The following is a 27,438-nucleotide window of genomic DNA, read 5'->3' as shown; positions in this document are numbered from 1 at the left end:
CTGATTATAGACACACACACTGACGCACACGCACAAATGAATCATACCTATATAAAACCCCGGGGTCATTCGTCACAACATTTAAAATTCAATCTTCATGACAAAAAAAACAAACGGCACCACTCCCCCAACCCCCCGCCCCCACCTTGCAGGCATCTGGATGTCCATAAATCACACTATGGTGAGACGGGAGGCAGCCCGAAGAAGCGTGTTCATTAATCTCTGGTAGGATGGCAGCTTTGAAGAGGAAGCTAGTGCATGGCTAACTCCCCTAACTTCCATATGCACCCCCAGCCGTACGATTACGGAAGGTTTGCTCCAGCAGCAGCAGCATGACAATGAAGAGACGTTGAAATGTTTATATTTTATTCCTTTTTACTCTAAATGCTGCATAATTAGCTCCTGTTCCTCTGCACTGTATCCTATGTTACATGTACCATGACACCCCGAGTCTTAATATGTGCCAATCTGCATAGCGTGTTCTATGAAGGTGTGTAACCAGGACATAATGGTGAGTTGGGAAGCAGATGTGTTTTTACTTTCATTTTGCTGTCATTGCATGTGAGAGCAGTGAGTAATGACATTTCTGCCTTCTCATAACGTGGTTCCAGTCTAATTTCCTGTTCACACTTGAATTGGTTTCTTTTCTTTCATTACTGATGAGCGGAATATACATTTGCTTCTCCAAGGGGCGTTCAAAGTCAAGTTAACCCTGTAAAACCCAAAAATAGACAAAAAAAATCCATTCATTCATGCCTGTCTCTGCACCTAAACGTGGGGAAGAACTAAATTTGAAACACTTATATGCTAGGACTACGTTAAAAAGCCATAGCATTTCAGTATGTGGAATCAAACTATGGAATGGATTGAGTAAGACCCTCAAACAATGCACAACGATGAGCCAATTCAAGAAACAATACAAGCAGTTGATGTTTGCTAAATACAAGGATGAAGAGTCTTGAACCAGTCATGATGTGCTATATATATCACTATATTGATACTTACTATGGTACACATTATGTCATTGGATGCTCATATCACCTCGTACTTCTGTACGGGACAAAAAAAAAATAAAAAATAAAAACAAAAAAAAACTTAAACTAATATTAGAAAGCAGGAAGTGAACAAATGTAACAGTTACTGATTGTAAAAGTACCAGATGGAGGGGTAGGATTTAATAAGCTTTGCTTCTTCCTACTCCTTTTGGACATGTGGAACTGTGAACTGATTATGTGATGCATTCAATTGTAATCTGATGCATGTTCAAATGAAATAAATGAAATAAAACCACTACCATTACCATTACAAAACAGTACAGATTTGAATACCGCTACACGATATTATTAATTAATACAGTATTACTAAATTCTGGTACAAAGATATCAAAAGTATTCTTTCATGTGTGAACATCTGACAAGTGTCCGTCTGCAGTTTCACAGGGTGATTTATACTTTAGCCATGCAAATATACATCAACAGAAAACATACAAAATCATATGAAATGTGTGAACATTGTTCATTTTAAACAATACAACAACATAAGTAAGATAATGTGTGTTTGCACACTGTTGTGTTTTATTGCGTGTTCATAAAGTGCTTGGAATTGCATCGGCGACTAAGTCATCCCATTAGAAAGGTGACTGAAGCTACATTTGTTTCTGAAACTACAATGTCGAGTGCATCGATAAATTTTGATATTTTTACATTTATTTAATGGACATGTTATTGACTTGGAATTGAAAATGGAACTCTTAATAAATGGGAAACAAGTAAAAAAGACTTCATTGGCCTTATACCTAAGAAGGGTACAATCTTAAAGTTATAGTAGTACCGTTCATCACATGCAAAGACCTGCACCATTCAAAGCAGTAAGAAGAAGCAGAGCTGATTTTAATCCCACCTCAGCAATTACTGAATTGTTTGCTGCACAGTCGCAGTTAATGCCTCGGAGGAAATCCGTGATTTGATCATCAGAAAATGTGAAAACCCAATCTACAACACGGCTCACTGCGACGAAAGCAGACTGTGTAACAGCTCGGAATTTTAATGCTGAATTATGATCGATCCACCTTTGTACCCTTGCTTTAATGGCTTCCACTGAGACTCAACCTTGGCACAGCCATGATTCCCCTCATGATCTAAATAAGCTTTTTTTTTTTTTTTTTTTTTCATGCAGCGCAGTGACACCAGTCCCGAAGCATCCTCTGTGGGTTTGGTCGCCATCTGTGCACTGTGGAGAATCACAGTGAACCACCACTCTGTGGCATTACCTCCACAAAGGTAGTTACGTTTACAGTAAAAACTAAGTAGAACGGTTTTTCCGGGTACTCCGGTTTCCTCCAACATTCCAAAAACATGCTAGGTTAATTGGCGACTCCAAATTGTCCATAGGTATGAATGTGAGTGTGAATGGTTGTTTGTCTATATGTGCCCTGTGATTGGCTGGCCACCAGTCCAGGGTGTACCCTGCCTCTCGCCCTAAGACAGCTGGGATAGGCTCCAGCACCATAAACATTCATTCATTTTCTACCGCTTATCCTCACGAGTGTCGTGGGGGGTGCTGGAGCCTATCCCAGCTGTCTTCGGGCGAGAGGCGGGGTACACCCTGGACTGGTGGCCAGCCAATCACAGGGCACATATAGACAAACAACCATTCACACTCACATTCATACCTATGGACAATTTGGAGTCGCCAATTAACCTAGCATGTTTTTGGAATGTGGGAGGAAACCGGAGTACCCGGAGAAAACCCACGCAGGCACGGGGAGAACATGCAAACTCCACACAGAGATGGTCGAGGGTGGAATCAAACCCCAGTCTCCTAGCTGTGAGGTCTGTGCGCTAACCACTCAACCTCTGTGCTACAGACTTTCATTTCAATAATACAGAATAACTACTCCAACTAATAATACTGATACATAATCAATTAGCCCACACAGAGATGGCTGAGGGTGGAATCAAACCCCAGTCTCCTAGCTGTGAGGTCTGCGCGCTAACCACTCGACCGTCGTGCCGCCTCTAATAAACACCCACTGTCAGTTTAGGGTGTTTACCAAAATATGGTACACACCTTTAGAGGAACGGCAAGCATCTGTGTGTGTAATTTCAGCAAGATAAGTAAAAAAAAAAAACATGGCCGCCATCAAGCAAAACATAGTCACAGCTAAGCAACAAATTGCCCATAAGTCACTGACCCTTTAACTGCAATTCACAGGAAGGGCCCACACACGCTAGAGGCCGAACTACATGCAATTTACCTGTGGAATGACCCTGGAGACATCATCATACAATCTGTTGATCTGGATGTAAACATCCCGCGGCTTAAACTGGACCACATCAGCTCAACCTTTTCGTATTGTTCCCCCGAAGGCAACTATAATACACAGCACCCCCCATTTCTCTCCCCCCTATCAGCCCATTACTTCATCTTCCACATGCCACACATCTCCATCACGCAAAAAAAGTAGAAAGATGTGAGGTCAGATAGCGATAGCGGCGTGTTGAGCTCCAGCCCCTGTGAATTACAGCAGGAATTATAGAGCCGATATGAGAAGCAGATAAGAGCGAAGCGGCTGCTGCTGCTGCTGCTGCTGCTGCACACTCCCACCCTTCGCCACTCAGACGGGACTTTTTCAAGCATTAGCGGGCGCCCTTGACCCGACACTTTCCTCTCCCAAAGAGACGTGAAGAAAATCTGGATCAAGACCTCAGAGCTTGAGGCCGTTTTACAAAGATGCTTTTTTTGAACAAAGATCGGACCTTTTTGGTTTATTCACTGCAAATGCTTTCATGGCAAAGGTTCTATTTGGGTGGAAGAAGAACGCAAATATCAAGAAATAAAAGCACCGTTTTAAAGCTTCTAAGCATATAACCTACTATGTCAACCATAATGATGGCAGAACGTAACATTTATTTTTAACAAAATAAAACTGCAGGAATAATTGTATCACATTTATATATATGTATATGCTGCATGGCGGTCTAGTGGTTAGCGCGCGGACCTCACAGCTAGGAGACCAGGGTTCAATTCCACCCTGGAGTTTGCATGTTCTCCCCGTGCATGCGTGGGTTTTCTCCGGGTACTCCGTTTTCCTCCCACATTCCAAAAACATGCTAGGTTAATTGGCGACTCCAAATTGTCCATAGGAATGAATGTGAGTGTGAATGGTTGTTTGTCTATATGTGCCCTGTGATTGGCTGGCCACCAGTTCAGGGTGTACCCCGCCTCTCGCCCGATGACAGCTGGGATAGGCTCCAGCACCCCCCGCGACCCTCGTGAGGAAAAAGCGGTAGAAAATGAATGAATGAATGACATTTATATATAATATTCAATAATGTAATGCAGGGCGGCACGGCGGTCTAGTGGTTAGCGCGCAGACCTTACAGCTAGAGACCAGGGTTCAATTCCACCCTCGGCCATCTCTGTGTGGAGTTTGCATGTTCTCCCCGTGCATGCGTGGGTTTTCTCCGGGTACTCCGGTTTCCTCCCACATTCCAAAAACATGCTAGGTTAATTGGCCACTCCAAATTGTCCATAGGTATGAATGTGAGTGTGAATGGTTGTTTGTCTAATCAGCCCTGTGATTGGCTGGCGACCAGTCCAGGGTGTACCCTCGCCCAAAGACAGCTGGGATAGGCTCCAGCACCCCCCGCGACTCTCGTGAGGAAAAAGCGGTACAAAATGAATGAATTAATTAATTAATTACATTTATATATAATATTCAATAATGTACTGTAATACCCACTTATTTATTTTCTATGCCGCTTATCCTCACTAGGGGGATGCGGGTATGCTGGAGCCTATCCCAGCTGATGTGAATGATAATCATGTGCACGTCCATTAGTTAAAAACAAACCAACATTTAGCTAATGGCTTGTATTTATTTGCTTCTTGTGCCATTGTAGTGGAGCATGGCTGCATCCCTCAATAGAACACCATCCCATAATGACCGCCTTGAGCATAGAAACTAACATGATTGCCCAACAACCGCCATACTGTAAGTGTATGAGAAGACAATACCAGCAACCACAACTGTGTGTCCATCATCTTGCTGTCATAAGCTCCAAATATTATCTTTATATTGAGGAAGCACGGGCCGGCTGTCGGTCTCTGGCCTCCTTGGTGACATTTCACAGAAAGCCGAGATGAAAAAAAAAAAGTGGATATTTATAGCGCTGCGACAATGGGCCATGCTCCAGCTTGTTGATAACAAGGTAATAATAAGAGAGCTCGGACTATGAGACCCTTGAGATGCCTTTGATTGAGAAAAGAGAAGAGCTGATGGCCGTTCCTGCAGCAACACAGGAAGTCCGAGCCGAGACCAATAATCACCTTTAATACTTGTGGGTGCAACGGAGAAGCAGCTGATTAACAATTTGAAACACGATGCGGCGTGTGTGTGTGTGTGTGTGCAGTCACCTTGGAAGTGATTTATTAATTGTTTCTGCTTCTCATCCCATGGTCCTACTTTGGACACAAAGCATGGCGCTGACCTTTTATTGCAATGCATGAGGCATCAATCACACGCAACGGCAACCACAAAGCCTTCTTACATGTTTTTGTTTGCTTCCGCTCCTGTCGTAGGTGGACTTTGTACTTCATACAAAGCAGTTATTTGAGGAATTATGTGTAGAAATTATTGTAGTGGTAGGTTACCGGGACATAATTCACCTCGGAACTATCGATAGAGGAGGCGGGTGGGCGCGAGGGACGGGGGTTTTCCGCTTCCTGTTGTGGTTGAGAGATGGGGCTTTCATGTCTTTACGTAGCAAAGAGTGCAAGTTAATGTTTGCAAGAAAAATAAAGTTTTCTCCCAAATTCGACACTCCTTCACTGGTGACCCCGACAGTAGTCCCCGAAGTGTTCGGAGCTACAGCGAACATGACTACAAACGCCACCCTAAAATTGCCGGAGTTCTGGGAATCAGCAGCGGTGGCGTGGTGGTTCGCACAGGCGGAGGCACAGTTCCGGCACAGTTGCCGGGCCAGGCGTGCCGACCCCTGCGTGGACAATCTTGTCCCCTTCACCACACCATTCTCCTCTGCCATAAGCAGTGCGGGGCCGGGGCGGTTGTCCCCGCACGCACGGACGATCGGAACTATCGATAGGGGAGGTGTTGCCACCCGGAGGGGTGGGTGCAAGGGACGGGTTTTTTTTTTAACTGTATATGCAGTCTCGGCCGCTGATATTTGTAAATACAGTTTATATTATTTTTATTCCATTATGTTTTATTCATATTGCATTTTATTTTAAAGTGTCTTTTTTTTTCTTCTGCAATTGAGCTCCTTGAACCCAGCAGTTTCCCTTGAGGCTCAATAAAGTCCGTCTAAGACTGAATATCCATACTCCATCCCCGCTCATATAGAGGATCTTTGTCCGGCGTAAACATATTGCTTATGTTTTAATTTATGACTTTATTAGCCAACACGTGCCCCCAGAACAGTCTGAACAAAGCCTCCAACTGCCATTGAAGGATGGCACAGATGTTCCAATTTGCCACTTGACACATTAATGGCCGCTAGCAGAAAACACACATCTGCCATCATTAGCAGCGAGAAGAGGGGGGGAAATAAGCATTTTAAATGGCATTAATTGGTCATTTCCGCTCGACGTTTCTAATCAGCGCTACGTTGAAAAAGAAAGAACAACAATTGAGATGAATCAATAGTGAGATGCTGCAGTGAATGGAAGTCGGGTGGCGAGCTCGGTGCTTTCATAGAAGGGGTTGGTCTCATTCTAAAACAATCAATGCTGCTTAAATGATGAATTGACATTAAGGAGTATATTCATTTACTAGCAACGGGTTGTTTTCCTCATTACCACAGGCAGCAAAATCATCCCTAATAAAGCCATGTCCCGATATGAATGAAAATGAAGTGTTTATGTATGTTTTCTTGTCCTAAAGAGACCATATTGCTCATTGTGGTAATTGTTTTCATCCCCCGTATTGCCGCAATTAAGTCAGCTTATATATGCGCACACTCCTGAAATAAAGAGACAATCTACTGCATGGTACAGCATGTTGTTAGTAAATGGAGATATTCAAGGCAAGGAGTCAATAAAATAAAATAAAAACTCATTCTGCATTAGCACAACCAATTATGAAATTGCACTCATCAGCTCTTTACTCCACTCAGTAATTATATTAACAACGCCTACACACGCTCCAGTAACGGGTACCACAGCAACAACAGATGATTTGGCTAAATACACGATAGCATTGCCGTTGTGTTTTCATGAGCCGCACGCCGCAGTCACAATCTAAAACGACCAATTTTCAACAGAGGGCGAGCGGCACTCAAATCACTTCCTATATAAGTACGGATCACTTGCAAGCCGTCTGATGACCTCACTTCCTCTACGCGTTGTACACAGCCAACACATCGATGGGTGAACCGAAAAAAAAAAAAACTTGTATGCTTTTTTTGTCAAAAACATTTAGGAAAATGTGTCTCAAAATGCAAAATGTCTGCCTTTAATTTTGGCTTTTCCACCACAGAAGGATACGTAAAGGGGGAGAAGTGTGATGATAACCATAGCATGAGACATTCAACTTTTTTTTGTCAAAAACATTTGGGAAAATGTGTCTCAAAATGCAAAATGTCTGCCTTTAATTTTGGCTTTTCCACCACAGAAGGATACGTAAAGGGGGAGAAGTGTGATGATAACCATAGCATGAGACATTAAACTTGTATGCTTTTTTTGTCAAAAACATTTAGGAAAATGTGTCTCAAAATGCAAAATGTCTGCCTTTAATTTTGGCTTTTCCACCACAGAAGGATACGTAAAGGGGGAGAAGTGTGATGATAACCATAGCATGAGACATTAAACTTGTATGCTTTTTTTGTCAAAAACATTTAGGAAAATGTGTCTCAAAATGCAAAATGTCTGCCTTTAATTTTGGCTTTTCCACCACAGAAGGATATGTAAAGGGGGAGAAGTGTGATGATAACCATAGCATGAGACATTAAACTTGTATGCTTTTTTTGTCAAAAACATTTAAGAAAATGTGTCTCAAAATGCAAAATGTCTGCCTTTAATTTTGGCTTTTCTACCACAGAAGGATATGTAAAGGGGGAGAAGTGTGATGATAACCATAGCATGAGACATTAAACTTTTTTTTGTCAAAAACATTTGGGAAAATGTGTCTCAAAATGCAAAATGTCTGCCTTTAATTTTGGCTTTTCCACCACAGAAGGATACGTAAAGGGGGAGAAGTAAACTTTTTTTTGTCAAAAACATTTGGGAAAATGTGTCTCAAAATGCAAAATGTCTGCCTTTAATTTTGGCTTTTCTACCACAGAAAGATATGTAAAGGAGGAGAAGTGTGATGATAACCATAGCATGAGACATGAAACTTTTTTTTGTCAAAAAAAAAAAAAGATGGGTGAACTGATACCGATAGTAGTGTACTCACTCATCCAGAATACACAGGTTCCCTTCATAGTTGGGCGTAAGTCAACATTGCCCGATATCGTAGTCTGGTATCGCAGTGTTGGAGTAAAAGCAATCTAATTCAACCGTAAACGCAGTCAAAGAAAGTCAAGGACTCTCCACTTGATACCGCGTCCTTTCCCCCCCCCTGTTCTAAAAACAAATAAAATGACCTGCACCTGCATATTATCTTTCTGCCAACTTGCTACTCGACTGCCCAACACATTCTCACAAATAGACGGACGCATTTCCAAAAGCTACGTGTCTCAATCCTAACCAAAAACTGTCTGGATGTGAGCCACAGCTACTGCGGCACAGACCTTGAAGTCGTATCAGAGCACCAAACCATGTGATTAGTGCCTTCTTAACTCGGAGCAAGAGAACAGCTGCCAATGAGAAAATGTGGGATGCATGCCAGGAAGCATCTGCATGATGCATTTATACAACCCTCCCCCAACCACTCTACACCTTTACAAGCAGAGTCAGAATGGAGAAAACAACAACACAACATGGAGAATAGGCAAATCGTGGTCCATGGCGAGGACTAATAAAGGAAATTAGGCTTTTAGCCTGCCCCCAAGTGTACTATTGTCCCGGCATTAATGCCCAATGGTAGAGAAATACCTGCATGGGTGGCTGTGAAATGATGCAGCTGTCACATTGGAATATGGATAAATATTCCCAACAAGCCTTAATTCCTCACCCCGTGTCAGGATATGGGCACCAATACAAACGTACAGTGGAGAGGCACCAAGAAAGCTATCTCACTTAACAGTCAAAATGTGAGTTAGAATCCTGTAATGGTGTTAATAAATAAAAAAAATAGCTTAACCTTAATAAAATGATTGCATTGCATTTGCAACTACATCTTCTTTAACCGTAAGAACAGCCATGATGGAGGATTCTGTAGCAATTAAAAGTTAGACAAATACACAATATATAAATACACAATAGCACAAATCAACTATTTTTTGTATTTCTTTAACATTTCATTTCATCCACTGAAATATGTAAACACATATTCTATGGTGAAATAAGTGTAAAAAGAAAAAAAAAATAAACAGTATATTTTCTTATTTCCTATTTGTCAGATCACCTGCAGTTTGTATCCATGGAAATAAACACTACATGTGAAGGTCAGTACCGGTATCCCACAGGGTTCCGCGCTTGGACCTGTTCTGTAGTATCATTAGAAAGCTTCCACTGTCATGCAGATGACACACAACTCTATTTATAAATGACACCAAATGAAACTAGTCAGATGTCCAAACTCCCTGTGAGTCTTAAAAAACATCAAGAGCTGGATGACCTCAGATTTTTAAACTGAAACAGAAATCATACTCTTGGTTCCCAGCACCTCAGAGTCAAGGTTGCAAATGATATAACCGCCGTAATTGGTCTTGCACTCTTGAACCTTGGCATCATGTTTGACCAGGATCTTCTCTCAGTTCGCAAATATGAGATATGCTGTTAAGAACTGCAATTTCTCATCTATGAACCATAAAAAAAAAATAAAGTTTCCCTGGCATCACTGCACTAGTTACCTGTAAATTGTAGAATTGAGTTCAAAACGGTCCTTGTCACATAAAGCACGACACGGCCAGACCCCAGTACATCTTGGAGAGTCTAGTACCCTATCAACACAGTAGAATACTGCGCTCCCAGTTGCAAATCTTAGAATTATCAGAAGTAGAATTGCAGGTATAACCTTTAGATATCAGGCTCTTTTGTTATGGAAGCATCTCCCCGACTCAATCCGGGGGACAAACACGCTCAAACAACTCAAAACTGACCTTTTTGCTAAAGTATATACAGTACAGATTCCTCCTGAGACACTTAGTATATGTACCGTATGTGTCAGGGATACTCTTACCTTGCTCTAACTATCTACCCCCCAGCAAATAAATGAATAAAATCCACATCTATAGTATGTTCATATGCAAGCTGCGCCATTACCGTAATGTCTTTATGGGACCTGCAACGTGAGCCAGTTTGAGAAAGCGAGAGGACAAACAGTCCTTCCTAAATAGCCCTATCACTTCCAGGAAAGAACCCAAGGAGAAGGCACATCGCAAACCCCCCATTCCTGCAACGAGGCACATTTAGTGTCCCAACGGATGATCAGGCCACTCTAATGTCACAGCAGCACAGGAGGGAACATTAACTGCTGCTCTGCATGAGAAGCTTGTGGCAGACTGAAGGACTTTTCTTACCAGCTGGAAAAAGGATCCTGTCTAAAGGTATAATGTAGTATGATGTAGCGAGCATTAGGAGCAGTTTAGGGAGTTATCATGTTGAACATCTGCACCCAGCCACGGACAACTCCATCACTGCAGGAGTACAATCGGCAAAATAGAAATGCAACCCAATTTTTCATGAGCTGATTAGAAAGTCAGCATGATTATTGCACAGGCATGCATTAGTTTGGCCGCAATAAAAGGCTACTTCCAATTGTGCAGTTTAACATGAGGGGGCTATTATTTGGGGGTATCTTCGACATCTACATCGAGCAATGCACTTTGAATGCTCATATTCTAAAAAAAAAGCCAATACTTCGTAGTAAAAGTCTTTCACAAATGTGAAGGACTTTTTACTTTACCTTTGACATTGTGTGTGTTGATTTGTGGCCGTCACTCAACCAAAAAAAAAAAGAAATAACCCCCCTACTGGATGATTAAACCCAACAGCAATTCAACAGCACCAGAAAGATTGATGACAAAAACAATAGCGGTGCAGTCAGAGAGCTTTACGAGAGCTGCAAAATTTTAATCGGAACTCATATAACGCTACTTAGGCGGCATCAATAATAAGCCAGACATTCCATTAACACTGTTATTTAACAACATATACACATTATTGACTATGAAAATCATTCAAGTCGCAATACTTTCCATGCATACTAATTATTTTTTCACATGATGGAGGTTCAGATTGTGAGGTTTTTATGTGTGGATATGTTTTTTTTTTTTTGGTTTATGATTGAATTTTCAATTGTGTAACCTCAAGAACATCCAAGTATAGCGCTTCCACTGTATTCCTTAAAGCCAAGACTTTCATAGCTCCAACTTGAGGAGTTCTATATTGATATCAACAAAGATACAGAAAAGACGATAAAAAAAAAAAATCAAATCAACTTTATTTGTATAGCACTTTTCCTGCAAAGACATGCAACACAAAGTGCTTTACAGAATTAAAACAATTACCACACTTAAAAGGAACTCCGACAGACGGGCGGACCCCCCCATTAAAGAGAGGAACCCCCAGCCGGCCGGGTTGAAGGGACCCAAGGATGGGACCCCCTCAGCAGACCCGACACAGCCCCCAGTGTGGAGGACCCCCCCCCCCCTGAGGAAACACTGGAGTTAAAAGCTGAAGACTAAGAGCATAAAATAGGACTAAAAAGATAAAAACATAACACTGGAGTTAAACGCTGAAGACTAAGAGCATAAAATAGGACTAAAAAGATAAAAACATAACACTGGAGTTAAACGCTGAAGACTAAGAGCATAAAATGGGACTAAAAAGATAAAAACATAACACTGGAGTTATTAGCTGAAGACTTTTTTTAAAAGATACCACTTATCAAGGCTCACCTTTTACTGTCCAAAACCTCAGCGGTACTTTTGACCCAAGTGAGGGTTTAAGCGCCAAAGAAGATGAACCAATGAATGGATCTCAGTGGTAGAACATTTGCTTGAACGTCTGTATTCTTTGCGCGTCCACAGATCTCTTTAAAACTCTTTAAAAGGCATCAAGGAGTGAGATTTACCAACGTACTTTCGAGAAATGCGGTAATAGAAAAGTGGGAATTTTGCGTGAGAATTTTTTTCATTCATTCATTTTCTACCGCTTTTTCCTCACAAGGGTCACGGGGGGTGCTGGAGCCTATCCCAGCTGTCTTCGGGCGAGAGGCGGGGTACAGCCTGGACTGGTCGCCAGCCAATCACAGGGCACATATAGACAAACAACCATTCACACTCACATTCATACCTATGGACAATTTGGAGTCGCCAATTAACCTAGCATGTGGGAGGAAACCGGAGTACCCGGAGAAAACCCACGCATGCACGGGGAGAACATGCAAACTCCACACAGAGATGGCCGAGGGTGGAATTGAACCCTGGTCCCCTAGCTGTGAGGTCTGTGCGCTAACCACTAGACCGCCGTGCCGCCGCACTAAAAATTTTGCCATCTGAAAAGTACCTAGACTGAATGTCCTGAAAGTGTTGAACAGTTCGATTCTACGACATCTTGGGGAAACGGGGTATAATCGATTAATCTGAACATCAAGCTCCAGATTAATTAGTTGCAGCCCTGATTTGGACTGTGATGTTTCGGTCCAGAAAAAAATTTAATTTACACAAGCGTTTGGTTTGTCTTAATTGTCTGTTTGTTTTCGTACTTCGATTCTGCCGCTCCTTGACTAAGCGGGGTTGCAATACGCAACTGTGGTCGATTCCCCATCAGCACCGCAGCTGCCTCAAGGAGATGTCAGATTGTTGCAGCTCGTGCTACTCCCACTTCCCAAAGCCTATGTCAAGTTCCTTTGCATCTACGGCAGGGGTCTCAAACTCAAGCAACCTGGGGGCTGCTACTGGGCCAAAGGAAGTATTCCACAAAAACATCACAAAAATATAAAAATATAATACATAGTTGGGTTGTTGGGAATATCTCTGGCTTTCCAACATGCCTTACGGCACTTGTTTGGTAAAAAGTTGAGTTTAGAGTTAACAAAGTTGTTGCAGTACTGTGTTTACTTATCTTTACATGTTGTGTTGTCATTTTTGTGATAGAACTTAGTGTTAAGTATCCACTGATCAAATATATTTTTGTAACATGAATCCCAAAGAAGCATCACAGCAGAATGTACAGCCGCAGTTATGAGCGTCGCCCCATGCTGTCAACAGTAAATGTTGGACAGCTAGAAATGTCAGTTGGCAGTTTATCTGTACTTTATTTGTGTGCCATTTTAAATACTATAGGTGGTATCCCATGTATAATATAGTTCAATGATGATTAGAGTGCTAAACTTTTTTTTTTTAATTCACTATTTCTTGAACTAAAAGCTTTTCATTAGCACACTTAGCAGGTGACTTGAACCACTTAACCCTGCGTGCAAAGACTGACTCTATGTTAAAGCTTCCCTGGAACAAAGAGCACATTAATCAAACATCCAAGCCACTTATCTAATATATCCAGCTTTAAAGGGAAACTGCACTTGTGGGGGGAATTCTGCCCATACTATAATGCAACATTTTTATGTGAGACATGAACACAGATTTCTGTGTATTCTAAAGATATTTAAAAAAGACAAAAATAAATATTCCGCCTATAAAGACTTCTGAGAAAACTCCAAAAAGCGGCAACAACGCTCCAATTACATATAATGTAAAATTATATGTAAGGTGGCCATTGGAGGAATACATTAAAACAGACCATATTTGCAGGAACCACAAAATCCAAAAAAATAGAGCTGAATAGGTGCAGATTCTGAAAGATCTGGAAAGCTTGTGTGCTGGTTATGGTGTGTAGCTGCTCTATAGGAGTCCACAACTCAACTCAAAGGGCCGAAAATCAATCAATCATTTATTTATGTAGCACAGTATTGACCCAGAATTACTATAAAACTAATGAACTATTGGATTATCTTCTATATTTCAAATTCATAATAATTCAAACGTAATGAGGTTTGTGTTTTTTTAAGTGTGCAGGGGTAGGGGGTACATGGCTTCAGATCAAAGATCTGAGGGGGTACGTGACTGTAAAAGGTCTGGGGGGGGGTACGTGACTGTAAAAGGTCTGGGGGGGTACGTGACTGTGAAAGGTCTGGTGGGTACGTGACAGTAAAAGAAAGGTCTGGGGGGTTTGTGACTGTAAAAGGTCTGGGGGGTTTGTGACTGTAAAAGGTCTGGGGGTTACATGACTGTAAAAGGTCTGGGGGGGTACATGACTGTAAAAGGTCTGGGGGGTTTGTGACTGTAAAAGGTCTGGGGGGTTTGTGACTGTAAAAGGTCTGGGGGGGTACGTGACTGTAAAAGGTCTGGTGGGTACGTGACTATGAAAGGTCTGGTGGGTACGTGACAGTAAAAGAAAGGTCTGGGGGGTTTGTGACTGTAAAAGGTCTGGGGGTTACATGACTGTAAAAGGTCTGGGGGGTTTGTGACTGTAAAAGGTCTAGGGGTTACATGACTGTAAAAGGTCTGGGGGGGTACATGACTGTAAAAGGTCTGGCGGCTTTTATGACTGTAAAAGGTCTGGGGGGGTAACGTGACTATAAGAGGTCTGGGGGGATACATGACTGTAAAAGGTCTGGGGCGGGTACCTGACTGTAAAAGAGAAGTCTGGGGGGGGGGGGGGGGGGGGGGGGGGCACGTGACTGTAAAAGAAAGGTCTGGGGGGTTGCGTGGCAGTAAAAGAAAAGTCTGGGGTGTACGTGACAGTAAAAGAAAGGTCTGGGGGGGTACGTGACTGTAAAAGGTCTGGGCGGGGGGTTACGTGCCTGTAAAAGGTCTGGGGGGGGACATGACTGTTAAAGCTCTGGGGGGGGGGGCATGACTGTAAAAGAACCACCGGACTAATGTGTATAAACCCATAAAACCTGGTTGGAGTTTTTGGAGGCATTTCAATAGCGGCCTCTGTAGGCGACGTGGGCGTGTCCCATTCCAGGTAGTAGTGAGCTGTGAGAAAGCCGTGTATTCATGTCTCACATGAGGATTGTTGATGATACGGAAAATTCCCAAAAAGTATTGCTTTCCTTTAATGTCAGAGCCAGAAGCTACAGGGCCAACATGTATTATATGCACGGTGCAATAAACTGCATGTGTACAAAGGTGACAGAAACAATTAAAACAGAGAGCAATTAAAAAGTAGCGCTTGCCACGCAGGGAACATTCATCTCTCCGACGGTCCCTATCCCACACTTTTTCTTTTCTTCTTCCTGGATGACCCGCCTCCCCGAGGGCCATACATCACCCATGACTGTTTAATTATAAGAGGACCATTTGGGCCGTGCAGAGGGGTGCGCTTGGATGAAAATAGTTCCTGAAGAATAAAACATGACCTCGGGCATATGGCCAGTTACAGCAAATGAGCCAGGATGATTGAAAAACTTCACGGAAAAAAAGATGGCCCGATTGGCGGAAAGTCCAGGTCGTCAATGGAACATGTCTAATTGCCATTGTGCGTTGTGGTCTCAGGGGGGGGGGGGTTATGTGTCTTGATGTAGCATATAAGGGACTCTGAGCTGTCGGCCATTACTGTTTGTCATCTTGGTCAAATATGACCTGTGCTCCCTGTGAATATACCATTTGGTATTTTTCATAAAAGAACATATCTGTCGGATTTTTGAGTGACTGGAAGAAAACCTCTGGGAGAAGTTTCGTGTCACTAGTTTGTTTTGCGTATTATTATGAGATAAATTGTCTTTTTCATACTTTTTGTCTATGTAAAAAAAAGTTTTCTATTGTGTTTGATGTTATTGGTTGATATAGTATTATTAGTATTACTATTAGTATTATTAGTATCACAATTAATATTTGTTTTGCTTTTATTTTTGCTGAACTCGTGATGTAATTTGTAACCAAAATAAATTTTTTAGACGTTAAATATAAGATGCATTTTTTTGGAAAGAATAAGGTAAAATTCTGGTAAAATATTGTTTTAGTGAAGTTTTTTCTTGTCCTGGCGTTGTCATCCCCCCATAATATTGCGTTTTTATGGTAACATTACACATGATATGGCTCTGAAGTTTTGTACATCTTTCCAGACGCTTTGAATAAAAAAAAAAAAAGATGGTCGATTCCTTTAGCATTTTTGGTTCATACTTGTCCTGTACATGAGGACAGAAACATATCAGAAAAGTATCATCTTATATTCAGGTCAATATGGTATTAAAAGTTTTTGTGTTTTTTTAACGACTGCTCTAATTGGTAGCTGTGAGAAACGTGCCGAGTCCCGTCGTGTTCGTTCGTCCTGGCGTCAACGACAGCTTACCATTTTGTACATCAAGTCTTTTGAACTTAACTTCAAAGACAATGATGTGTAACGTTAATACACCTCTGGGATTCCCACTTTATCTGTGTGTTTCCATGGAAACGGCACTGTACGCATTGTCACTTCTTACCTTTCGCACTACACCTGTATGACAATGACAAAAAATATGTAAGGAGCGAATCACCTTTTCCGTCATTTTTTATGTCATTAAACATTGGGAACTGTTTGAATGTTTTCATGTTTTAACAATGATGAAATGCTTACCTTGGAACTTCCATACAAATATTGACATATTGGTTTATATCAGTATTGTTTTTCTGCCAATAAATACAATACACGGCCATGATAATGATCATCTCCACATGGCGATAGGGTGAAATGTAGTTCATATTTTGCAGCATTCATCTGGGACGGGCGCCAGCTTTCCTGTGACTAATGAGGACAAGCGGTATTTAAAAAGGTTGACTATTTTGCAGCATATTTTAACCATAATCCAACCAAAGCAATGCTACAAAAACAATGGGACTGTTTTAGTGTAAAATAACTGAAACTGGATTTTCTTTTAGCTGTCTGACGAACACTGACATTATTTTAAAATTATTCAGAAAATACAGAATCGCTTGTGTCTCCAATCAGTTTCAGTGGCAGATTACTATCACTGCCCTTTTCCATTGATAGGAAACCGCTGGACTAATTGATTATGTATCAGTATTATTAGTTGTAGTAGTTATTCTGTATTATTGAAATGAAAGTTGGCAGCACAGTGGTTGAGTGGTTAGCGCGCAGACCTCACAGCTAGGAGACCAGGGTTCAATTCCACCCTCAGCCATCTCTGTGTGGAGTTTGCATGTTCTCCCCGTGCATGCGTGGGTTTTCTCCGGGTACTCCGGTTTTCTCCCACAGTCCAAAAACGACTCCAAATTGTCCATAGGTATGAATGTGAGTGTGAATGGTTGTTTGTCTATATATGCCCTGTGATTGGCTGGCCACCAGCCCACGGTGTACCCCGCCTCTCGCATGAAGACAGCTGGGATAGGCTCCAGCACCCCCTGTGACCCTCGTGACGAAAAGCGGTAGAAAATTAATACATTTTTTCTTTTTTGAATGAACTTTCCTAGTTTCCTTTTTTTTTCTTTTACTTCAAAGCGATTAGGTTTATTTATTCGGACACTTTTGCTGAGCTGCTAAAAAACGTGAATTTCTCTGGGAGATGAACAAAGTGAAGCTCAAGTTGAATATTAATATCAAATTGATAAATAGCATTCATAGCTCACCTATTTGTTTGTGTGCATCATTGCATTTTTCTGCACTTTTTCTTTCATGTCCTGACCTACCTGCCGGTGTGACGTCCTCCCAGACGCTTCTCTTAGAGGCTAACAATGCAATGAATTACATTACGTTTGCTTCCTTTCGCTCTACCGCTGTGTGACTATAATTCCGAAGTCATGGCTTCTGTGAAGAGACAAAAAGACTTGCGGTATAGAATACTAAGCTGTCAATTACGGTATGTACCACTGCAGTGGGGATCAGCACATCCATTGCTGATACAGATTAGGACACCAGTTCAGCAAAAAATAAATAAAAAAAGCTCGAATGAAACCTCATCTGAACCATATGCAGTCATCGCTCAGCACAACAAGGTTCGAACATCACACCCTCACTTTGTTTTTTTTTCCAAAATGAATGAATTACCATTTTCTGGTTGGATCTTTAGTCCAAAATACGCAGACTAAACAACTGTTCCATATTCTGGATCTAACATGAGCATTTCCAAGCATAAACATAACTAAATGCAACACAAGAAGTTTATGAACTGTAGTTTACTCCGGCCACTCGGTGTCACTAGCAACACGCCAGACAAGAATTGTTGTTGGAATTATCCCATAACAGGCACAATAATAATCATCATAATCATAACGGGCTATAACTGGAAAAAAAGTTTTCATTTGAAGTATTACTCTGCGTGGTTTGCTGGCAGAAATGTATTTTATGTTAATACTCAGACTCTAACACTTGGCATCAAACTATTCGGCCGCAGTGGCTCAGCTTCTCTTTCTGTCCCACACACACCAGTAAGTTGGAGTGATGCAACCGGGACAGAGAAAAAAAAACTACGATATACGATTATAACACTACTACTACTACTACTACTACTACTAGGTTCTTTCCTCGAGCCATCATCTCCCTCAACAAGATGTAACATTGTAATCAAGGCAACCAATCGTCCTCTACAATGTAGACCAGGGGTCTCAAACTCGCAGCCCGCGGGCCAAATGCGGCCCTCGAGACGCTAGTTTGAGGCCCCCACCTTGATACCAAAGTTTACTGTTGAAATCACAGCTTAAAGCTGTGTGCACACCGGACACAATTAACATGATTTTGCCCCGCCCATATTGTTACCCTACCCTGTTACCCCGCCCTGTTACGCTTTGGATTAGCAATGAAGCTAAAGGCTTATGACGCTGGGTACAAATAAATGCAGGAAATGATTTGGAATAAAACGGAAAATACACGTCAAGATAAAGCATCTCATCAAACATGTTGTTAAAGTTACGATGCTGCTCCCAGATCAGGGGTGGGCAAACTACGGCCCGGGGGCCACATCCGGCCCGCCAAGTGTTTGAATACGGCCCGCCCAATCTTTCCAAAGTATTTCATTTAAACTCAACATACAACCTGGCATCATGGCCTGAGCCAACCTTTTGATGGTTTTATCAATTTCGTTTTTTGACATGGTCTGTTGTTTACAAAGTGCTCCTGAAAAAAGGGACACAAGCACATAATAATAATAATAATAATAATAATAATAATAATAATAATAATAATAATAATAATAACAATTATTATTATTATTATTATTATTATTATTATTATTAGATTATTAGATTATTATAATAATTATTAGAACTATTATAATTATTATAATTATTATATTACTGCTAATTATTATATTAATTATATATAATATTATTGTTATATTTGCATATTTTACATAATAATAATATAATAATTATTATTTTAATTTCATTGTAATTATTATAATATTTTATTATTTTCAAAATATTTAAATATAAATATAAAATAATAAATAATAATAGCAGATTGCATGACAATTTTACAGATACAATAATACCAGGTGGACTGTTACGTGTAAAATATATAGTCTGCCCCCCCGTAAATTTTGTCATATCAATGCGGCCCGCGAGTCAAAAAGTTTGCCCACCCCTGTCCCAGATGGAACTGAGTACGATGCTAACTTGCTAATTGGGTAAAATTAGTAAGTTTCATTAATGTTCATGTTAAAGGTTAAATAACTGTTGAATCTGAAAAAAATAATTTCTCTACCAACTGTATGTGGTTCCTTACATTTTTCTTATTTGCTGTTTTATTATTATTTTACTTATTTATTACTGATTGATTGATTTGTCTTCATTCTTAATTTGTTTTTTTTTCATCTTATTTTGTGTATAGAAAAAAAAAAAAAAAAGATATTTGAGAACAGTGGAATGTTTTATCAGATATTTTGGTGTGGAAAACCAGAACCAAAGTACTGAAAAGCAAAAGCATTGAAGATAGTTTTTTTTTATTGATTTTTTTCCCAGTTTTTAATAAATGCGTTTTGGGTTTTTTTTGAAAACCTGATGCGGCCCGGCTTCACCCAGAACCTAGCTCCGGTGGCCCCCAGGTAAATTGAGTTTGAGACCCCTGATCTAGACCCTTTGTTATTTATTATTTATTATTCTAATTCTCCTATTTTTTTCTTTATTTATTCTTCTAATTTTTATATTTTGTACTGTCATACTGTCTTGCACTGAAAATGGAGCTGCTGCAATTTCATTCTACTATATGTAAAATGACAATAAAGGGCATTCTGATTCTGATACTACTACTAGGGCGCTACACTATCCTTGAATATGTTCAAGGACGGATAGGTTCTTTTCATTCCTGTATATTTAATTACTGTATTTCATGTCCTCCATTTTGTGTGGGTACATTAAAGGTGACTTGGGAGTTCATTGAGGTAGAAGATTCAATTTACACCACAACTTGACTTGACTCCTTCTACAAGCAGAACTCCTACGGAACCTGATGACCACTTGTAATATTTCAGTTCAATATTTTGCAAACTGAGGTCCACCTGTTGCTTGGAGATAGTTGGAGTAGGAGGAGGAGGAGGAGAGAAGGGAAACGGCCAAGAATGAAGGCTTGAGGGGGTGGAAGAGTGACAGTCAACTGCCTGGATGAATAGAGTCCTCACACCGAAGTCTGGCCCTGAACTGACAGTGGCGCACATAATGATGTTCACTCCGATCGCCAGAGGACACCTTCCGGCTGCGAGGCTCTCCACCAACCTTTGCTACTCCAGCCGCCTCCGTGAGATTCTCCGTAGAAGACGTTGAAATATGGTAATTGTTGTAATTAGAGCTGGCGCTGTAAAGCTTACTTTTTGGACTGGAGAATAATGATCAATAATGATCAAGAGTACATGAGAAAGAAGGAGTAAGGAGTAAACCTCTCAGCTGAGGTCATTGTAAACAACATTACAGCAAATGCAACATACATGAGTTCCAACAGCCGACTAGTGCAAATACCGTTTTAAAGCACATGCAGAGCTAGATAGAGCTGCTGGATGAAAGAAGCTGCCCAACTGCAGTTTCCGACTTACCATAACGGAGATGTGCAGCAGGTGCATGTGTTCGTGCAGCACGTGCGCAGGTTCCCGTGCGGACGCTTGTGTCGTTTGGGCCACCAGCTCCGATTCGGTCATGGACACGTGGAAGTACAGCGTCCCGTTTTCCAACCACTGCTGCTTCCAGTGCACTTGAGAGATGTCCTCCTCCGTCCCAGACATCTCTGCGTAATGAGAGGACACATTTAGTGACTATTGGACACCGCTTCATAATTCCATGTTCTATCTCGGAATTCATTCATTCATTCATTTTCTACCGCTTTTTCCTCACAAGGGTCACGGGGGGTGCTGGAGCCTATCCCAGCTGTCTTCGGGCGAGAGGCAGGGTACACCCTGGACTGGTCGCCAGCCAATCACAGGGCACATATAGACAAACAACCATTCACACTCACATTCATACCTATGGACAATTTGGAGTCGCTAATTAACCTAGCATGTTTTTGGAATGTGGGAGGAAACTGGAGAAAACCCACGCATGCACGGAACCCACGCATGCAAACTCCACACAGAGATGGCCGAGGGTGGAATCGAACCCTGGTCCTCCTAGCTGTGAGGTCTGCGTGCTAACCGTGCCGCCCTATCTCGGAATATTACTTCTAAATAAGATGTTCTGTTGTCATGAAGTCGGCTCAGTAAGAATTACTGGCAAGCGTTGCTTTTCTTTCTTTCGCTCTCTTTCAGATAAAGATGCTTTCAGCTTGTTGGTATTGGACGGAGATTTGTTTGGCTAAGTGGCACAAATCAAAAGCCTTTACGGGTAAAATGAATGTGTCATGTTTCTGTTAATAGCGTTTCCTGACTTTCTTTCCAGATGAGGGAGGAAAAATATCCACTAATGGGACGACAGTAGCTTTATCACAATCATTGAATGGTGCGGTTGCAGGAAAAAAAAGCAGTCTCTCCATCCAGTGTCATCTTCTTATCTGTAGTACTCATCTGCAATATAAGCCAATAAAAAAAGCCTTAGCTTCGGGCCTGTATCTGCTATTGGGAAGCCAATATGAAAAGAAGGAGCTGGAACCGTTTAAAAGCAGTGCAGAGGTGATACATGTGAAACAATAGCACTACTCCAGGTATACAGTCCAAACTCTGCCTTATCACATGTGTCAATCATCATATATACATACGTATACCCTACAATCAGGACACGTTGACAATGCTTACATCAGGGAAAATGGAACAAATTCAATGTTGACCTAGTTAGCAGCTGCTACTTAAGTAAAAAAATAAAATAGGCAAGCCAGGCTGGACCGTTGCGTTTTGAAGAGGATAGCACAAGCCCCAAGGGAGAATTAGCCTCGAGACAAAAATGACACTAGCCACGTTTACATGAGGAGTTTTTCTCTTTCCGAATGGAATCTTTCGAATGACCTTTCCGAAAGCAATGGTATACATGGAAAGGAATATTCCAATCGCGTGTCTACATGCGGCGCTATAATCAACCAGAATAGTCAATGGGGCATGCCCAGTAAAGCGTAAACACCAACATCACGTGATACCGACTTCCTCCAGTTTTTCTTTCACTTTTTGGAATAACTCCGTATTGCCAGTTTTTCTTTCGTCCAGTCTTGAAATTTAGTTTGAATCAAAAACAAACTTTCCGCAGCAGTCCAGTGCCGATTGCGTGCCTCCATTTTTTTTAAAATCGAAGAACGTCTGGAGCTGCGTGTTACGTCATATCTCAGCATTCGCTGAAAGAACGCACCCGGGAACAGGAAAAGATAAAGTTCAATCTTGCTAATATTTTATAATTAAGCTCGGCACATGTTTTATATAGATATGTATTTTCTTTTTGAATAAAACTGGACTTGTGAATGGCGTATAGAAGGGTTTAGATTCTGTTCCACAGATGGCGTTAATGCACACGAAAGCTGCTTGCCAACCGCCAATAAACAACAGAAGAAGAAAAACACCACGAAGAAGAACTTTCCGATTGAGCGGGTACAAGATACCTCAATCGGATTGGGGAAAGGAATATTCCACCCCTGTGAATCTGATTATATATTCATTCGGATTGGTACTTTTCTTTCGGAATGAGGTGTATACAAAGGTTACATTCTTTCCGTTTGAGCAAATAACCCGAATGGAATTGGAATTTTTGGGTCCATGTATACGTGGCTATTGAGAGTGACAACAGAAGTGAGAGAGAGACTGACAAAGTGTGTGATGAAGGAATTTTCAGGCTGTTTGAAGTAAGCTGAGTACCTTGAAGTCTGGACTCAATAGATTGGTTGCTGCTATATTCTATACGGATTATAGACTTAAGTGCCTTCTTCTACAGTATAAAGTCCTTCTTCCATATGTCGACCAATGTGTGTTTGACATACTGTATTTGGCCATGCTGTGACCTTGATGTTTGACCTACACAATGATGCTTTGGCAAGTCAAAAGAACACCAAATGTTTCAGTGCCATATGAAGCAACGTCATGAAAAAATGTGACATTAGCCACGTATACGTGGACCCAAATTTTCCAATTCCATGTATACACTGTTTTCTGGTACATTGGGAAAGATTCCATTCGGAAAGAGGAAAATCTCCTCATGTAAACGTGGCTAATGGCATTAGCTAACCAGGTAATCTGTGGATTGTGTGACTTTCTAACTGGTGCTGGAGATAAAGCAGTAGTGGTGACGGATTAGGTGCCGGTATTAGTCATGTAGGCCGGGTGACAAGGGAGCAGACACCCTGTGACATCTATCATCAGCGGCAGGTAGCAAATGACAAATGGCGCCGAACGTGGCTTGTTATTAACCTGCCGACTCCGGGCCGGAGGCCATGGCGACAGGGGAGGCTTCGCGGAGCTCTTTCCTTCAGGTGCAGGCAGGGTGCATTGTGGGAGGCAGTCGTGTCAGACAATGACAGAGATTATCTCTTACAGCCGTGAGACAAAATAACAAGCCAGTACAAAGGACTTGAAGACTAGATAGGGTCCTAATATTTCATTAAGTCATCGTCACATTAATCGGGCGTTGAAGCACAACAAAGCACTAATTGGGCGCCACGAGTGGAGGTGCTGTTGATTCAGTTAAAAACTGGATTATAGTTTTTTAAAAAATACACTATTTTCTGGACTATAAGTCGCACAATGCCAAAAATGCATAATTAGGCCGAAAAAACATACATAAGTGGCATTGGAGTATAAATTTGCAGGAACAGCCAACCTATGAAAAAAGTATACATTTATAATACATTTATAATATATATATATATATATTATTATATTATATTATATATATTATTATATTATATTATTATATATATATTATATGTTATATTATATATTATATATTATATTATAATTCCTGCGAATTTATACTCCAATGCCACTTACGTATGTTTTTAAATATGAGGGAGGAAAAATATCCACTAATGGGACGACAGTAAATTATAATAAAAGTTGCGACAGAAAATTATAATATAAGTCGCACAATGCCAAAAATGCATAATTAGGTCGAAAAAACATACATAAGTGGCATTGGAGTATAAATTTGCAGGAACAGCCAACCTATGAAAAAAGTATACATTTATAATACATTTATAATATATATATATATTATATGTTATATTATATATTATATATTATATTATAATTCCTGCAAATTTATACTCCAATGCCACTTATGTATGTTTTTAAATAAATAATAAAATTATATATAATATATAATATATACTCCAATGCCACTTATGTATGTTTTTAAATAAATAATAAAATTATATATAATATATAACATATCATATATAAATATTATATATTATATTATATAATTCCTGCGAATTTATACTCCAATGCCACTTATGTATGTTTTTAATAAATAACAAAATTATAAATAAAATAAACAAATTCTAAATATATTATATGTTATATATATAATATAAATATATATATCATATATATATTCATAATTTTATAATTATATTATATATACGGTAAGTATGGCGATCCTTCATTTATGGTGGTTAGTTGGTTTCAGACTCTACCAAATGTAAACAGCATTATAGCCAGGACTTATGTAACTTATATAAAAAAACGCATTAAAGCAGGAGTCCAGAACATTGAGGAAAAAAAGACATCTCTTTCTTTCTTTTCCTCCTTTCTTTTAATTAAAAACAACATTTAAAAAAAAATATAAACATTAATGTCAAAACCTATTCAGAGTTTGTCCCGTCTCATTAAAAATAAGGTTCCACAAAATAATTGAAAAACTAAGAAAAACAATAACGCAACAAAGTGCTGCCATTGCATGCGAAGCATAAGAAAACCTCAGCGTGAATGGAATTACTGCCATTTCTGCTTGAACTACATCAGAAAAACGATAACATAATATATATAATTGTTGCTTGTTTTTCCTTCCAGTGAAATAAAAATGTGATACAAACAGTTTGAGCAGCATTACTAATTTCCTGTGTGGTTATTTCAGCATGAAATCATCTTTTATTCACCTCAAATACTCTGAAGGCACATTGTCTCCAGATGTAATAAACCTTTGCGAGACCTGTGCTTTTTTTGTGCTGACTGGCACGTACGATAAAATTTAGTGGCGTGTGAAGATCTTAAAAAGCTTTAACTGGCGGCTGGCTTCTTTCTACGGACCGACGTCGAATGATCCTTCACCTTCCCTCCAATTAAAGCAAGTTTTTTTTACGCCACGCCAACACAGATTGAGCTGTCCCCTTGCCTTCTTCAACGGAGCTTAAAACGCTCCTGTCATATTCGCCGTGGACCATCGCTCTGCTGGCTTGGAATAACCGATCCATATTATAAATTATTTTTCTGGTGCAAAGATTGTACGTTTCTATTTTCTGGTTCTGTTGTCTATGTTTGTACAAAGTTATGTAGATGAGGTAGTTCACCTTCTTGTGTTTCTATGAGTTCTGTCATTAGGCGCCGAGCCAGACGTCACTGGGAAAAGAGGTGTGCGTGGCCTCCGGGTACCGCATATTCATTAGCAGGACCTTTATTATTGTGTGTGTGTGTGTGTGTTTGTGTGTGTGTGTGTGGCCGAAGCCAGATTGCGTCCAAGGACAAGCCACAGGAATCCATTAGTAAATTTTGTTGGAAAACTGGAATTGACTCCTTGGATCACAAAGAACATGTGTTACATGGTGAGGTTTGAATCCTAGCAACACTGTAAGTTTTAAGGGAATTTACAACAGTCAAGATTGTAAAAAAAAAACAAACAAAAAAATAAAATGGCAACTGAAATAATTCATTAATTCTCTACGGCTTATCCTCACGAGGGTCGCGGGGGTGCTGGAGCCTATCCCAGCTGTCTTCAGGCGAGAGGCGAGAGAGAGTACACCCTGGACTGGTGGCCAGCCAATCACAGGGCACATATAGACAAACAACCATTCACACTCATATTCATACCTATGGACAATTTGGAGTGGCCAATTAACCTAGCATGTTTTTGGAATGTGGGAGGAAACCGGAGTACCCGGAGAAAACCCACGCATGCACGGGGAGAACATGCAAACTCCACACAGAGATGGCCGAGGGTGGGATGCAACTGAAATAATCTGTAATCTTAATATGGGAGCATCTCCAGCCACAATAAACAAGTGCTATATAAGTATAATGGGATCAATGAATTTCAATTAACCAGACCGTAGATAATCAGGTGACTTTTATGATAACATATAAATATGTTACAGTTGATTAGAATTATATCGTAGAAGTACTGTAAATTTAAAAAAAATGATTGTGCTGTTTTTGCAATATTTGACATGACTTCCTGTAGCCCTAAACTACTTGAAAGGACAATGAATGCAACGCCGAGATGCAAACGGTTGGTGTACTAACTAGCTTAAGTACCAAAAACACATTTATACACAATACTCCTTCAAAAGCTGGGATAGGCTCCAGCACCACCCGCAACCCTTGTGAGAAAAAAGCAGTAGAAAATGAATGAATAAATGAACTCCTTCAACAGAGAATGGATAAAATGCTAACATGCTAGCAAACGTCAACACTAGTGTTGTTCCGCTAGCATCTCCAAATAACTGCTAGTGTATTTCATCCATGAAATGTAATGTGTTAGCGGCAACGTCTACAATAGGAGCGATGCATCATTTTTTGTTTTTTTTTTTTAAATGAAGCCATCTGTGTGGTATCACTTTGCATCGCGTGGGAGGAGATGTGCCAAAATGGAGGAGGTCACCCACAAACAAAGCTGTTTAGATGGAATAGTCTGACTCACACATGGAACTTTTTTGTTTTTGTTATGGTTAAAAATAATTTAAATTTAAGCAGCACTTCAGGGCTTCATTTGTTGTCATCGGGCAGCTTTTGTGACATATTACATGTTTTTTTCCTTTTGTCTT

At 40.5% G+C, this 27,438-nt stretch overlaps 1 protein-coding gene across 3 annotated transcripts in view; it reads right to left on the bottom strand.

Annotated features, from left to right (window-relative positions):
- astn2 (astrotactin 2) overlaps positions 1–27,438 on the bottom strand; it is a 208,541-nt gene that overhangs the window by 141,257 nt on the left and 39,846 nt on the right. For all 3 annotated transcript variants that reach the window (XM_058048853.2, XM_058048863.2, XM_078793956.1), the window contains exon 2: positions 21,092–21,279. In XM_058048853.2, the coding sequence (XP_057904836.2) occupies positions 21,092–21,279 (188 nt within the window). The remainder of the gene's footprint in view (positions 1–21,091; positions 21,280–27,438) is intronic.

This window comes from Doryrhamphus excisus, linkage group LG10, assembly GCF_037039965.1.
Source record: "Doryrhamphus excisus strain RoL-2023G ecotype Guam linkage group LG10, RoL_Dexc_Guam_v1.1, whole genome shotgun sequence".
NCBI lineage: Eukaryota > Metazoa > Chordata > Actinopteri > Syngnathiformes > Syngnathidae > Doryrhamphus > Doryrhamphus excisus.
The sequence above is the reverse complement of the archived record's forward strand: the minus strand, read 5'-3'. Positions and strand labels throughout refer to the sequence as shown.